Genomic DNA, 17,047 nt, shown 5'->3' on the forward strand with positions numbered 1-17,047 from the left:
GGGGGAAGGCAGCTGGGGAAAATCAGGTAACAGCAGATTTGTTGAAGGATGGTGGGCAGATTGTTCTACATAGACTGGCCACCCTGTATACGTAATGCCTCATGACCTCGAGCGTACCGGAATCTTGGAAGAACGCTAACATAATCCTAATCCATAAGAAAGGGGACGCCAATGACTTGAAAAGTTATGGACCGATCAGCTTACTGTCAGTTGCCAACAAACTATTTACTAAGGTAATCGCAAATAGAATCAGGAACACCTTAGACTTCTGTCAAGCAAAGGACCAGGCAGGATTCCGTACAGGCTCCTCAACAATGGACCATATTCACACTATCAATCAGGTGATAGAGAAATGTGTGGAATATAACCAACCGTTATATATAGCTTTCATTGATTACGAGAAAGCGTTTGATTCAGTCGAAACCTCAGCAGTCATGGAGGCATTACGCAATCAGGGTGTAGACGAGCCGTATGTAAATATACTGAAAGATATCTATAGCGGTTCCACAGTCACCATATTCCTCCATAAAGAAAGCAACAAAATCCCAATAAACAAAAGCGTCAGGCAGGGAGATGCGATCTCTCCAATGCTATTCACAGCGTGTTTACAGGAGGTATTAGAGACCTGGGTTGGGAAGAATTGGTGATAAAAGTTAATGGAGAATACATTAGAAACTTGCGATTCGCTGATGATATTGCCTTGATTAGTAACTCAGGGGACCAATTGGAATGCATGCTCACTGACCTGGAGAGGCAAAGCAGAATGGTGGGTCTAAAAATGAATCTGCAGAAAACCAAATTAATGTTTAATAGTCTCGGAAGAGAACAGCAGTTTACCATACGTAGTGAGTCACTGGAACTGGTAAGGGAATACATCTACTTAGGGCAGGTAGTGACGGCGGATCCGGATCATGAGACGGAAATAATCAGAAGAATAAGAATGGGCTGGGGTGCTTTTGGCAGGCATCCTCAGATAATGAACAGCAGGTTGCCATTACCGCTCAAGAGAAAAGTGTACGACAGCTGTGTCTTACCAGTACTCACGTACGGGCAGAAACCTGGTGGCTTACGAAAAGGGTTCTACTTAAATTGAGGACGACGCAACGAGCTATGGAAAGAAGACTGATGGGTGTAACGTTAAGGGATAAGAAAAGAGCAGATTGGGTGAGAGAACAAACGCGAGGTAAGGACATCTTAGTTGAAATAAAAAAAAAAGAAATGGGCATGGGCAGGACATGTAATCAGGAGGGAAGATAACCGATGGTCATTAAGGGTTACGGACTAGATTCGAAGGGAAGAGAAGCGTAGCAGGGGGCGGCAGAAAGTTAGGTGGGCGTATGAGATTAAGAAGTTTGCAGGGACAACATGGCCACAATTAGTACATGACCGGTGTAGTTGGAGAAATATGGGAGAGACCTTTGCTCTGCAGTGGCCGTAACCAGGCTGATGATGATGATACGGAAGCTCCTCCTATAACTAGATATGAGGTCAGAAGGGCCTTGCAAGGCATGAAACGGGGAAAAGCGGCAGCAGAGGATGGAGTAACAGTCGATTTAGTCAAAGATGGAGGAGACATAATGCTAGGCAAACTATCGGCTCTCTATACGATGTGTCTATCTACTTCAACGGTCCCAGAAAACTGGAAGAATGCAAACATTATACTAATCCACAAATGGGAGATGTTAAAGAACTGAAATATTATAGGCCCATTAGCTTACTCCCAGTATTATATAAAATATTTACCAAAGTAACCTCCAATAGAATAAGGGCAACACCGGACTTTATTCAACCAACGGAACAGGCTAGCTTCAGGAAAGGATACTCTACAGTGTATTACATCCATGTCATTAATCAGGTTATCGAGAAATCCGCGGCTTTCATGGATTACGAAAAAGGATTTGATTCAGTAGAGATACCAGCAGTCACAGAGGCATTACGTAGTCAAGCAGTACAGACCGCTTACGTAAATACCATGGAAAATATCTAGAGAAATTCCACAGCCAGCTTAATTCTACACAAGTAGGGAGATACCTATAAAAACAGGAGTCAGACAAGGAGACACAATATCTTCAATGCTATTCACTGCGTGCTTGGAAGAAGTATTCAAGCTATTAAACTGGGAAGGTTTAGCATAAAGGATCGACGGCGAATACCTCAGCAACCATCGGTTTGCCGATGACATTGTCCTATTCAGCAAAACTGCAGACGAGTTACAACAAATGATTGAGGACCTTAACAGGGAGAGTGTAAGAGTGGGGTTGAAGAGAACAATAGTTCAAAATCGCAAGTCAACCTCTAGGGTCTGTGAAGAAGTACGTTTAGCTAGGTCAACTAATCACAGGGAACCCTGACCATGAGAAGGAAATTCACAGAAGAATAAAATTGTGTTGGATCGCATACGGCAGACATCGTGAGCTGCTGACTAGGAGATTACCGTTATCATTGAAAAGGAAAGTATAACATTGGTGCACTTAACCGGTGCTGACATATGCTGCAGAGACTTGGAGACTGACAAAGAAGCTTGCGAACAAGTTAAGGACCGCGCAAAGAGCAATGAAACGAAGAATGCTAGGCATACCTTTAAGAGACAAAAAGAGAGCGGTTTGGATGAGAGAGCAAACGGGTATAGACGCTATTCTAATAGACATACAGAGAAAATAATGCTGGGCAGGTCATGTAATGCGCAGATTAGATAACCATTGGACAATTAGGGTGAGAGGATGGATACCAAGAGAAGGGAAGCGCAGTGGAGGACGGCAGAAGACTAGGTGGTACTACGAAATTAGGAAATTTGCTGGTGCTAGTTGGAATTGGAGATCGCAGGGAGAGGCCTTCGTCCTGCAGTGGACATAAATAGGCTGCTGCTACTGATGATGATGATCGCAAAACATCATTCCGAACCCCAAACAAGCAGGCCATCCGAGTGACGCTGAAGTGTTACTGAACTCATTGAATTTTTCAAACTAACATGCGTCTGAACAAATCGTCAAGTATAATCTGAACACAATCTACAGACAGGATGGGGTCGGATTGTAATTTGAGTACACGAGAAAACATAATTCTGTTACGCGGAAACTCACACACAAACACCTTTTCTAGCATTTATACCATTCATTGGGTGGCCATGGCCTCTAAGATTTGCGCGCGCTCCCGCTTTAATCTCGGAGGCTATAAAGCGACGCGCCCGTTTTTTTGCAAAACCTCCAGATGGCGCCCACTTCCGCCGCATCGTCGTTTGTACCAGAAAGCTCGCCTTCGTGAATAGCGTTTGCCGCTAGCGTTTCCCGGTAAACATTACGGTTACATAAGCTGCAGTTGCCGGGAAGCGTGAGAAGCACTCAAGGATCTTTGAAAGCTATCGTGTTCCAGTCTTAAAGACGAAGCTTAAGCGTCCTCCAAATTTTTCTGTATTTATTTATTTTCATTTTTGGCGACGGCATTTTGCAGTAACGATAAATAAAGCCTTCCAGTCATTTCCTGGTTGTTTGTGGCATCCTATCTATCTATCTATCTATCTATCTATCTATCTATCTATCTATCTATCTATCTATCTATCTATCTATCTATCTATCTATCTATCTATCTATCTGCCTGCCTGCCTGCCTGCCTGCCTGCCTGCCTGTCTGTCTGTCTGAAATACAGGCATTACAGGCGCTGCCGTCGCTAATATTAGATGTGACATGATATTTTAACTTATAATTAATTAATTAATTAAATCTCCGGAAAAGCGGAGCATTTCAGCCACCTAGGTGCAAAGCGTGCAACTCACATCTGCTGTCTGCACTAAGATATGCGCCCAGCATAGTGCCACACTGGCTGCAGAAACAGAGTGCACGGGAATCCTTACCCGGCCTCGAAAACATTTGACGCCGACTGTAGATTAAATCAGAAGAAGCCAGCAGAAGTTGCAGGTAGGAACAGTATAGCCACGGTTTCGGACCCACTGTCTCAGGTTCCGCCCTGCAGTTCATAGTTCACAGGCAAGCGGCCTTCGAAGAGAGCTTCAGGTTCTTCGAGCACTCGCGCACTCGTTGTCGACAAACAAAGGCTGCACTTTGCATCCATCGCTGGACTTGACTGCCACGATACACTGGCGCCAATGAGCCGCTGTCGCTTACGAATTAATTTGGGAGCATTGGGTAAACATTTGGCAAACACTTTTTGCTCGTTATCTTAAACTTCCTCATTCGTTCAAGTCACCGTTCGTTAGTTACCACAGAAAAGGCCCAACCGGCGCGACCGATGATTAGGGAATTGAATTCTGGGGTTTGACGAGTCCAAACCGCGATCTGATTATGAGGCAGGCTGTAGTGGGCGACTCGGGATTAATTTTGACCACTCGGGGATGTCTCACCTCGACGCGCGGGACACGGGCGTTCTTGCATTTCGCCCTCACCGAAATGCGGCCGCCGGGATTTAATCCCGCTCCCCCCCCCCCCCCCCCCCCCCGCTTAGCAGCGCAACAACATAGCCGCTAAGTCACCACGGCAGGTAACGAATGCATATCATAAGGGCAAAATAATTTCTGCAAATTATTTCTAGCGACGGACTCGCTAGCAATATTCTATGCATGCATAGAATTAGCGGCAAGAACAACTGCCGTACGATGCTTAGCAAGATGTCTGAATCTGAAGGTGCGCACCTATCTTAGTTCGAGTTGCGGCAGACAAAGTGCTGCTGGTCTTAACAAGCGCACACTTTAAAGGCTAGCTGGAAGAACATTTCAGTTTAGCTAAATTGGGTATAAATCAGTAATGTGTACTAATGAAGAATATCTTGGCAAAGCTGCAGGACTGGTAATTGTCAAATTTTCCTATCAACGGCCTTTGCATGGTACCAATGACGATGATGATTTATAGGCATCACCTTTAAAACGGGGCGGTGACAAATAGTCGCATGGCCTTGTTTAGTTAATCAGCTATGCTCTACATGCTTTCTTGAGTTATGCTATACGTGCTTTTTTATTCCGGCCTAATCTCTCTTTCTCTCTCTCCCTCAAGACTTCTTTCTCGCCTGTGCAAACAGCGCCCGGGGACGCGACGCAGCGCTCAGCGCACTGCAATCGGCTCTCGAAAAACTCGTCACAAACTCTCTCCGAGATTGTCAGTGCCTGCATAATCGTGCCGAGAAGCTGCGTTGGATCCCAGCGTTCTGCGTTGGGACGTCATTTGCGGCGACCTGTAATGGCGACGACTTCAACAATGGTCTATTTTTTTTAGTGGCGCACAAGTTGGTACTTCGAACACAAAATATTGCACAGATGCCTCCTTCGTATCTACACTACCTGAAATTCGTAGCGCATCCTCTTTCCAGAGGATGCCGCTGTCACAGTTGTTTTATATAGCACATGCCTCCAGGCCCTTGTGTCTCCGGGGCCCTAACGAGGCCATGGTGCTCTAGTGAATTTTAGAAACTTCTGCATTCTTTATATCGCATCATTATTCTGCAATGCACCTTAATGCTCATAGTACACGTCATTTGTCATCGCCATAATTTTATTACACGTACATTTTACACACTTTACAGTGACTATATTTTAGGCCCCTTTACAGCCACGTCACATCAACTTCATATAACCCATCACTCCACTGCGAAATCACTAATACTTGCATGGCGCTCTTTGGCCATACCTGGCCCTTGTGCCAATAAAAACCACACATTCATTCATTCATTCATTGAAACAAGGCTTTCTACGCGATCGAAAAATTTGTGCAAGGATGAACGACAGACGCAATTGATAGGCTTTTGTTGAAGCCCGTAATGATAGACCAACCAGTCCAGCAACACGTTCTTTTAATGGACAGCTTTAGTTTAACGTTAGCGTAATAGCGAGGTTGAGGGAAACAGCGTTACAGCTCCGCTAACAAACTCTGCAGAAAGCCACTTTTATTATAGCGTGATAGCGTAGTTTACGTGCGGGACGCTATTACGTTACGCTCTGAATTTCCCACACACGGTGCTTCTAAATGGTTCTATCTGTGCACGCGTCCGGAAAGTACGAAAGGCAAGGGAAGCGTTTATTACTCGCAATACTCGCAATACAAGGTTATTCGCAATACTCCGTCGTCGAAGCGCCCGGAGGCTGAGCGAATGCCGTTCACACAGCCATTTGCTACGAAGTCAATTCTACAAAACGAGCGCCAAATTCCGTTCGAAGCGGACGGCCGGGACCGCCGCTATGTTTTGCGTAAACTACGTAAACCACGCAAAGACGGTAACGTTAAATTTTAGAAATGGCGTGCGTACGCTAAACGGTGTGGGTCGTTTACTGCTCTGCGCATGCGCATTTCCGCTAAGCCCGCTTTACGCTAAACACGTTAAACTAAAACGTCTAATGCTGCCTTCGCACTGAGCGCAGAGGCCAGGCAGGTTTCTCGTCATTTTGAGCAGCCTCGTTGCGTGTATACTGCGTTAGTTGAAACTGTGTGATTAGGGCCTCTGTCACTGCACGAAAAATTGTGCGCCCGCAGTTATTACAACTGTTAAAATGTACCAGGTGCTGAGTTCATATCTTTTCAGTAACGCAATGTTTCAATTTCACCAAAATTTCCTTTTCTGTTGCTGGCTGTGCTAAGCGATTCAGTAAACCTAACAGCCCCGCGGTGAAGCAGTCGGCACACGCTAAAGGTGACGCTTAGTTTTTTTCATTTCGCAGGCGCATATATTCTACTGAAAGAAAGGGATGAACTGGCGAGGTCCGGTAAGCTTCAAGGCTGATGCGCCACACCAATGAACGTGGTCCCCCAATCGGCAACAGACGTCAATGAATAATCCTCTTGAAATGGGAGAACGACATTGTATGTGTTGGACATAATGTGCAAGAGCATCCGCTTTGTACAAGTGTCCGTCTTTGCTGGCAACGGTAAACACAGCTAGCCCCATGAAGTAGAAGCCATGACGGCACTTTTATTATGTTCTTGTTAGTGGTACTGCTTGTGTTTATGTTGATAATATTGCCGTATAAAACAAGGTCATTTGGCTGGCAATGCCAAGAATGCGCGTTTGGACACGTTGTAGCTTCACAGTAAGTTAGAGGAGAAATGGCTCGTGACTTAATGTGTCGTTGACTTTGCAGTCCCACAAAAGAACAAGAGATGACTGTCGCGTCATCTTCACGCGAAGTGTTCCGTGAGAACGCTGTACGAAAAGCAAATTGACCTGTTTTCCTGTTCTCCTTCGTTCTTTTTCTTTTTTGTAGCTTTCATACGCTCATTTTCGATCTTATTAGATTAGCTTCAATGTCGTGGCCTTAAATATTGGCTTAGAACAGGGAGTTTGTCAACGGTTTCTTCGAACGCATTACATGCAATTTGCCGTTGTTCACGTCATATCTTGTCAGGCTACGCCGTTTTACCTAATCTCGTGCTGATTGGAGTAGAAATAAATGAAAGCAAGATTAATAGTTAGAAGTTGCCGATGGCAAAATCTTGCTCGTAAACACGGACATTTTAGAAAACGGGACAGTGAGTAAGGTGCAAGAATGTTCACCAAAGCGACGTCGAATGCAGTCGTCGGTCTGCTGTTAAATACGCCCGCGCAAGTCAGCCTCAATTCCCGGCGTTGCACTTGAAGCTTTCGTCCTCGGGGGGACTAGTTTTCACACGCGTCGTCAGCGGCGCGCCGCTTTTCTATCGCGCGCTTTTGTTTCGCGCATAGTGAGATCTGTTTTAGTAACTGAGAGAAATGAGAAACAACAAGCCACAAAAATATAGCGCCTCTGGAGCGCCATCCTTAAAAGCACAATTTTCGCAAAGCAGTTTAATGGCGACCAACATCGCGAACCCACAGCGGCGGCCAAAGTGCAGCAAGAAAAGGTGGCACCGTGTCGACGGTACAGGAGCCACTTCAGAGAGATGCGCCCGCACGCTAAGAAGGAAGGACGGCCGTTCGGTCAATAATCACTCGCGGCAAAAGCGCACAGCTCTCGCGCGAGCGGATGAATGCGATGCGGCCAAGTCAGCGCATTCGCTGCGCCGCCAGACGACGTGCTCGGCCCATTCATTCCGTAAAGGAAAAACTAGAGTAAATGTATGCACAGCGTTTGGAAGTGGTTGACACGCAGTGCCGCTTACAGTGAAGGCTGGAGGCGCGTTATGTGCTGTAGCAAGAGCGACTGGGTGTTGTTTTCCATTTAAGCATGTGCACAAGATCTTCCCAAAGGAGAATCTCAGCGCTCGCGCCCAACACCGTTCAGGCTAGCGGCGGCAGGGAGCAACTGCTGAGAGGAAAGGAGTACTCACCGGGCGCCGTCTGCCAGCTCAGGCCCCCGATGAACATCTTCCTGCAAGACAAGAAAGGGGGCGTGTAAGACCCGCGACAGAGCTGGGCGCGCGATCGCGCCGTCGCGGAAACGGACCCGGGGTCGTGGGCCGCCTCCGTGGGGCTGGCCGGGTTGGTCGGCTGACTGTCGTTTTCCATGATCATGGTCACACGGGGGTGGCGAGAAGCGCTTTCCGAGCGGGGGCTGCTACACACTACTAATCACGGGCACACTTTGGTCGAGCAGACGACAACGCCGCGCACAGATGGGCGCACGACTTGAGACGACAGCACTCGCCGGCGTTGGGCTGCTTCGACGCTAAACGTAAATGACTCCTTGCTCGGCCGTACACTACGCGAACATGGCCCTCTGCGCAGGCCTCGACTGAGTACACGCACGACGCTTTTGGCTCACCCCGCCGCCGGAGCGCCGCAGCCGCGCAGAGGGCGCCGCGGGCGCCCACCGCGAAGCCCCCGGTGAGCCACACCATTGGCCCTCGGCGTTGGCCGCCACGTGACGTAATTCGCCACGTCACACGTTGCGCATTCCCTCTCACTGCACCGCCCCTCGCCCTCGGCTGTAAATAGCAGGCGCCACGAGCCGCCTGCCGCAGCGGCGACATCCCACGGCCGGCACGGGTAGCGCTGCGCCGAAGCTGGCTGCCCGGGCGCCGCGCCGTTTTGTGCGCGTAGCGAACGATCGTCTCTCCACTTTTGTTTGCTTCCCAAATTGTTAAATTTAATTACAATGAGAAGATACTCGGTGCGGCAAAAACAAGTCTCTCCTCCTCTGTCACTCGCCTCTCACGGCGCCAACTTATTAGACGCACTACGTCGGAAGCGAATGCTTTTGAAATGAAGTTATTCGTCGCTTTAAAGGCGTGCGCGCGCCACAACGATATAGCACGTGCAGGTCTTCGGTTGTCTCCGTGGAGCAGGAGGAGAAATGACTTAGCGGAAATGAGCTGCCTCATATCACGCCGTAAGCAGCTCGGTGGGAAAAACTTGATTTTCTGCTTTCGACGCAAGCACTAGAGAGCTATGACAACAACTAAGTGCCTGTAATAAAAAATTGTATTGCGCATTGTGTGCGGCGTCCGCTCCAGAATAACGCTCAGAATAACGCTCAAGTGTGCCCATAAAGGACTCGATGAAGAACTGCCGCTCCCTCAGCTACACAGCAACCTTCGTCCCCAGAGCGCCTTCGCATACACACACGAAGTGTCTCCGACATTATGACATATTTTCCTGATGAATAAGTTCGATGGACTTACCTTATTTCGTTTCACGCATAATTTCCTTTTGGATCAAAACAATAAAATAAGTTGAGCACCCTGCTTAAGAAGTTTATTAAAATTCATGAAATGCTTCCTGATACTGACGCATGCTCGTCGTTGCCTTGCTTATGGACACTACAGGTAAACGCTTGAACACTTGCAGTAATAGAATGCTTCAACAGCTGTCGCGATGTGCTGCTGCATAAGTTCTAAAAGCTTAATCTGGCTCGAACTGCGCTCAACGATATAGTGTTTCCAAAAGACCGTGCTTCAACTCTATATGGGGATTACAGAGCTGTGCTGGTGGTCTTATCAACCACGGGACCACTCTCGTCTGTGCTGCTCGTACCCTGTGTGTGGTGTGTTGTGGTGTGCCATTTTTCCTTCATTTATTTTTCTTCTCTTTCTCTCTTTGGTGTTTGTATATGTTTACATGATTAATATTAATTATGATTTTCACACTGGATCATTGAAACTCAGAAAGCATAGGGAAGATGCGGTGTCGTAAAATAACCACTCAAGCGTTCATGCACGCGCACAGAAGAACGAACCAACACTCACGTAAAAGTTAACGACTCGTGCGAGTCACGTTCAGCGAGATCGCTCGCAAGTAACGTCATTTAAGAATATAGAAGAGTCACTCGTAATTCCCTTGCATTTCTAGAGAGCGCGGTCTACCTTACAATACGAGGGCACTACGCAAGATTCTGTGCTTGCGACGTACTACGCTCCAATCTTAATCTTATGGGAACTCTGCAATAGCGCTTTCGGACATGTATTTGCCTTTTATGTTGATATTTTATCTCTTTATTGTGTTTGTTTTAGCCAGCCTATCTTTGTTACGCACTGTCTCAGTCTTCTTTTTTTCTCTCCTTTGTTTGCTTTAGCCGGCCAATTTTTTATACGTACTGCTTGCCTCAAAGAGAAATAATAGCAGGCGTTACCCTTGATGCCAACCTCCCCTGTACACAGTTTAATTTACATAGAGATAGAGAGAGCACTCGCCTATGGCCGTCGGATATGCTATGTAAGGGGCACTCGGGCGGACGAATTCGCTCCTGCCAATCTTGCTTCACTGTGAGGACAGTAATGTTGCGGTGCAGCCCAGTATCAAACCAGCACAGGTTAGTTTGAGGTGCTTATTTTCATACTGGAATATTGAAGGTTAAACATGTTTTATAACATGTCAGGTAATGGGCAGTTTACTGGATAAGCTTATGGAAAATGGTGACTCGTTTCCTAAACCTGATGCTTCTTCGCCATTTAACGCAGAAGTTCACAGTAGATCACTGCTTTTGAGGTGCACACGTGAATATGCAACGACTTACCTACTTTCGCGCATAACTTACAGAGCTTTGCGAGCAGTTTCAGTGACTATTACCATTCCCGCCTTTTATTGAAAACGGCACACTGCAGAAATTCGTCATAAATAATTTAGTTAACACAGAAAAGTTTCGTTACTACAGCTTTCATGACCTCACAGTATGCGTTTACAGCGGGCCTTACGTCACTCCTAACGGCCGTATGTGTTCCCACTGCATCGGTAAGGATTTCGTGGTGTTTGAACCAGACGCATTTCTGGTTAACATCCCTGCCTCCTCCTCCTCCTCCTCCTCCTCCTCCTCCTCCTCCTGCTCATGGTATTCGCAAAATGCTGTTTCCCACTCGTACATCGAGTTTTCCTGATGTTTTCCGATTCGTAGCAGCAAGCAAAGCACTCTAGCTTGACATCTAAAATGACTGCTTCTTCTCTGCGCTAGTCCTGGAATCGAAATTCGAACACGCCTCGAAAGAATGTTACCTTAGCCTCTAATTTTTGACGTAAGGACTCATCAAAGTGCTTTTGTGGGTCTTTGTCCCGATACTAAACTACGAAAAAAAAAAAAGAAAACGGAAAGTCGAAGATTCTCACATTTTATTTCAGGCTATGGTGCTACTTGATATGCGTCATTGCCAAGGAATGACAACACCGATCTCCCAAACATAGCAGTTTCTCCCTAGGCTGTGTCACTTCCTTATAGAAATGGTCGCGCTTAAGAAGCTTCAGCTCGGAAGCTTCCGTCTAAATAGACGGGAACGGAGAAATAGCTTTTTTCCCTTCGACTGTGCCAAATTTAACCTTTTCTTTTATACGAAAAAGTAGGCAGCATATTTTTCAATTATGCCCTTCATGTTTTCCCAGAAATTGTTGAATATTGCAAAATTGAAGAAATAAAATAAAACAACAAAAAGTCGTATATCAAGTTTAATCTGTAACTCGGCAATGAAAAAAATGACATCAGAATTCTGTAAGCTGTTGGTAATATATACCGGGAAGCGGATAAAATTGCTGTATTATACACTGCTTTGAAATCTACCAATAATTTGCGCGCATGACTTTTACAGAACGGTCTTAAACATTGTAACAATTTCTCGTAACCTGCAAAGTCACATAAAAGATTTGTCCGCTATAGATGTTATAACACCTGCGGTTTGCGGAACTGCAATATCTATTTTGTTACAGAGTTACGAACTTGTAAACTTAGTGTCTCAATATTTTTGTTAAGTTTACTGGTTTTCAGAAAAAAATTTTTAAACATATGAGGCTTAAGGTCTAAATTCTGCTTCCTAGAGTCACTAAAATTGAACTTTTATTTCTCAATCACAGCAAACTTCATTCAAATCGGTCACGCGGCTGTCTCATGAAAGCCATTTCAGCGTTAAAAAGAATGCCCGCAGAATCCATTTCGTGATGAAGGTCGACGTTAATGCGATTCGCATTAAGGTAATTAAGGCAATCACACCGTATTGCGAACGCCGAAAGACGTGGCGCATACGAGGCACGCATGCGGTCGCATTGCCCTCCCCCGCTGCCCGCTGAATACGATGCGCCGCCTCGTGCCGAGACGTGCGCGTGTGGCACGTGTCTCGATCTCGTCTGAACATGTTATTCCGACAAGTTTGTGTGAGCATACACGACACGGGTTGGATCCCGCTCTGCACGGGATAAACTTTTAATTATTATTATTTTTTTTTGTCGTCGTTGAAGAATCCATTGGAACATGCCCTGTGACCCACGTTGGCGTGAAAACGGTTCGTTAAAGATCGGCCACATTCACACACTAACCCCGCATTCTCAAACCATCCTCGACTCGACCGAGTTGACCACAGCGCCGCCTCTCGACAGAAAAAAAACATTGCGATGCTCAAAAATTGCCCGGAAAGCTCGTGAAGCACGGTGCATATTTCTGTCGGAGGGTGGCGCTGCCACGAACTTTCTTTCGTCGAGGTGGAGTGTTGATGTAGGAGCGGTTATTGAGTGCGAGGAGTCCGAAGTTGGTCTTACGGTATCGAACCCAGTTCCCTCAGTGCAGAAGCCCGATGCTCTTTCCATTATACCGTGGACAACCAGTGACCCAAGTTGGCGGGAAAACGGTTAGACAGACAGACAGACAGACAGACAGACAGACAGACAGACAGACAGACAGACAGACAGACAGAAAGACAGACAGACAGACAGACAGACAGACAGACAGACAGACAGACAGACAGACAGACAGACAGACAGACAGAAAGACAGACAGACAGACAGACAGACAGACAGACAGACAGACAGACAGACGGACGGACGGACGGACGGACGGACGGACGGACGGACAGACAGACAGACAGACAGACAGACAGACAGACAGACAGACAGACAGACAGACAGACAGACGGACAGACAGACAGACAGACGGTGCGGGACAGTGAGTGAAGTATCCTAAGAATGTTAATCGCATTAAAGGCATTTCTGCGTAAGAGCCTTTTACTTAGTTATTTTTATTTATTTATAATACCTACAGCGCCCGAACGCGTATTATTGTAAGACAGAGTACAGAAAAGCGGGAATCAGATTAAGCCGTACATCATCATCATCAGCCTAGTTACGCCCACTGCAGGGCAAAGGCCTCTCCCATACTTCTCCAACTACCCCGGTCATGTACTAATTGTGGCCATGTTGTCCCTGCAAACGTCTTAATTTCATCCGCCCACCTAACTTTCTGCCGCCCCCTGCTACGCTTCCCTTCCCTTGGAATCCAGTCCGTAACCCTTAATGACCATCGGTTATCTTCCCTCCTCATTACATGTCCTGCCCATGCCCATTTCTTTTTCTTGATTTCAACTAAGATGTCGTTTACCCGCGTTTGTTGCCTCACCCAATCTGCTCTTTTCTTATCCCTTAACGTTACACCCATCATTCTTCTTTCCATAGCTCGTTGCGTCGTCCTCAATTTCAGCAGAACCCTTTTCGTAAGCCTCCAGGTTTCTGCCCCATATGTGAGTACTGGTAACACACACCTGTTATACACTTTCCTTTTGAGGGATAGTGGTAACCTGCTGTTCATGATTTGAGAATGCCTGCCAAACGCACTCCAGCCCATTCTTATTCTTCTGGTTATTTCAGTCTCATGATCCGGATCCGTGGTCACTACCTGCCCTAAGTAGATGTATTCCCTTACCACTTCCAGTGCTTCGCTACCTATCGTAAACTGCTGTTCTCTTCCGAGACTGTTAAGCAATACTTTAGTTTTCTGCAAATTAATTTTCAGACCCACCCTTCTGCTTTGCCTCTCCAGGTCAGTGAGCATGCATTGCAATTGGTCTCCTGAGTTACTAAGCAAGGCAATATCATCAGCGAATCGCAAGTTGCTAAGGTATTCTCCATTAACTTTTATCCCCAATTCTTCCCACTCCAGGCCTCTGAATACCGCCTGTAAACATGCTGTGAATAGCATTGGAGATATCGTATCTCCCTGTCTGACGCCTTTCTTTATAGGGATTTTGTTACTTTCTTTGTGGAGGACTACGGTGGCCGTGGAGCCGCTATAGATATCTTCCAGTATTTTTACATATGGCTCATCTACACCCTGATTCCGTAATGCCTCCATGAGTGCTGAGGTTTCGACTGAATCAAACGCTTTCTCGTAATCAATGAAAGCTATATATAAGGGTTGGTTATATTCTGCACATTTCTCTATCACTTGATTGACAGTGTGAATATGGTCTATTGTTGAGTAGCCTTTACGGAATCCTGCCTGGTCCTTTGGTTGACAGAAGTCTAAGGTGTTCCTGATTCTATTTGCGATTACCTTAGTAAATACTTTGTAGGCAACGGACAGTAAGATGATCGGTCTATAATTTTTCAAGTCTTTGGCGTCCCCTTTCTTATGGATTAGGATTATGTTAGCGTTCTTCCAAGATTCCGGTACGCTCGAGGTTATGAGGCATTGCGTATACAGGGTGGCCAGTTTCTCTAGAACAATCTGACCACCATCCTTCAACAAATCTGCTTTTACCTGATCCTCCCCAGCTGCCTTCCCCCTTTGCATATATCCTAAGGCTTTCTTTACTTCTTCTGGCGTTACCTGTGGGATTTCGAATTCCTCTAGGCTATTCTCTCTTCCACTATCGTCGTGGGTACCACTGGTACTGTATAAATCTCTATAGAACTCCTCAGCCACTTGAACTATCTCATCCATATTAGTAACGATATTTCCGGCTTTGTCTCTTAACGCACACGTCTGATTCTTGCCTATTCCTAGTTTCTTCTTCACTGTTTTTAGGCTTCCTCCGTTCCTGAGAGCCTGTTCAATTCTATCCATATTATAGTTTCTGATGTCCGCTGTCTTACGCTTGTTGATTAACTTAGCAAGTTCTGCCAGTTCTATTCTAGCTGTAGGATTAGAGGCTTTCATACATTGGCGTTTCTTGATCAGATCTTTCGTCTCCTGCGATAGCTTACTGGTTTCCTGTATAACGGCGTTACCACCGACTTCTATTGCGCACTCCTTAATGATGCCCATGAGATTGTCGTTCATTGCTGCAACACTAAGGTCCTCTTCCTGAGTTAAAGCCGAGTACCTGTTCTGTAGCTTGATCCGGAATTCCTCTAGTTTCCCTCTTACCGCTAACTCATTGATTGGCTTCTCTTGTACCAATTTCTTCCGTTCCCTCCTCAAGTCTAGGCTAATTCGAGTTCTTACCATTCTATGGTCACTGCAGCGTACCTTGCCGAGCACATCTACATCTTGTATGATGCCAGGGTTCGCGCAAAGTATGAAGTCGATTTCATTTCTAGTCTCACCATTCGGGCTCCTCCACGTCCACTTTCGACTAACCCGCTTGCGGAAAAAGGTGTTCATTATCCGCATATTATTCTGTTCTGCAAACTCTACTAATAATTCTCCTCTGCTATTCCTAGAGCCTATGCCATATTCCCCCACTGACTTGTCTCCAGCCTGCTTCTTGCCTACCCTGGCATTGAAGTCGCCCATCAGTATAGTGTATTTTGTTTTGACTTTACCCATCGCCGATTCCACGTCTTCATAAAAGCTTTCGACTTCCTGGTCATCATGACTGCATGTAGGGGCATAGACTTGTACCACCTTCAATTTGTACCTCTTATTAAGCTTCACAACAAGACCTGCCACCCTCTCGTTAATGCTGTAGAATTCCTGTATGTTACCAGCTATTTCCTTATTAATCAGGAATCCGACTCCTAGTTCTCGTCTCTCTGCTAAGCCCCGGTAACACAGTACATGCCCGCTTTTTAGCACTGTATATGCTTCTTTTGTCCTCCTAACCTCACTGAGCCCTATTATATCCCATTTACTACCCTCTAATTCCTCCAATAACACTGCTAGACTCGCCTCGCTAGATAGCGTTCTAACGTTAAACGTTGCCAGGTTCAGATTCCAATGGCGGCCTGTCCGGAGCCGTACATACATACACAAAAAAGAAACGTTTCCAGACACCGCGGACACTGACAGGTCAACAACTCTTCGTTACACTTCTAGAGGAAAATACGAGAATACGATACTATCATTCTTCATAATTTGCAAACTCTGTAGGACATAAGAACAGACATCAAAAACCAAAGCGAAGAAAAAGAGCAAGCTGCACCAAATGGCTTGGTGACAAAACCGTGTATTAGAAGTTGAACATCAAACGCTGCAAGTGAGTAAAGAAAGATGAGAGAGGAGTACTAACAATATGGTCTGGTAAATCCTTCCAGTCATGAATTGTTTTCGGAAATAAATTATACTTAAAAATATTCACCCTGTACATATATCCCCGGATTTTCATTGAGTTATCAGTTCGATGAGGCACGTAAGTTGGTGGCTTAAAGTACATGTCCTTGTCAATACCGGTTATGACCTGGAATACGTTGTAAAAAAGACACAATCTGAGATATTCCCTCCTGTTTTCAAGTGGCGGCCAACGCAGATCACTCCGAATTGTGGCAGTGCTTTTCCTGAAGTAATAGTTGCCAGAAACGAAGCGGGCAGCACGTTTCTGCAAACGCTCAAGCTCATTTATCTTTTGATTTTGTGTAAGGATCCCATGCAGAGCAGCCATATTCTAAAATTGGACGGACATTAGTTAGGTATAATAGCTTTTTGAGTTCAAGAGGGGCTTGCCAGAAATTCCTTCTGGTGAAGTTGAGCGCACGGCTGGCTTTGGATGATAAGTAGTGAACGTGTGTGTCC

The 17,047-nt window shown here is 46.0% G+C and overlaps 1 protein-coding gene across 3 annotated transcripts in view; it reads right to left on the minus strand.

The window, feature by feature from the left end:
- Positions 1-8,680, minus strand: part of Rbp6 (RNA-binding protein 6) — a 1,084,430-nt gene extending 1,075,750 nt beyond the window's left edge. For 2 of the 3 annotated variants that reach the window (XM_075684111.1, XM_075684110.1), the window contains exons 1-2: positions 8,357-8,680; positions 8,241-8,281 (exon numbers count right to left, since the gene is read on the minus strand). In XM_075684111.1, coding sequence (XP_075540226.1) covers positions 8,241-8,281; positions 8,357-8,424 — 109 coding nt within the window. In that variant the 5' untranslated portion in view covers positions 8,425-8,680. The remainder of the gene's footprint in view (positions 1-8,240; positions 8,282-8,356) is intronic. The other variant, XM_075684112.1, reaches the window with a different exon arrangement.
- Positions 8,681-17,047: the final 8,367 nt, after the last annotated feature.

This window comes from Dermacentor variabilis, chromosome 3 (assembly GCF_050947875.1).
Source record: "Dermacentor variabilis isolate Ectoservices chromosome 3, ASM5094787v1, whole genome shotgun sequence".
In the NCBI taxonomy this organism is placed as follows: domain Eukaryota; kingdom Metazoa; phylum Arthropoda; class Arachnida; order Ixodida; family Ixodidae; genus Dermacentor; species Dermacentor variabilis.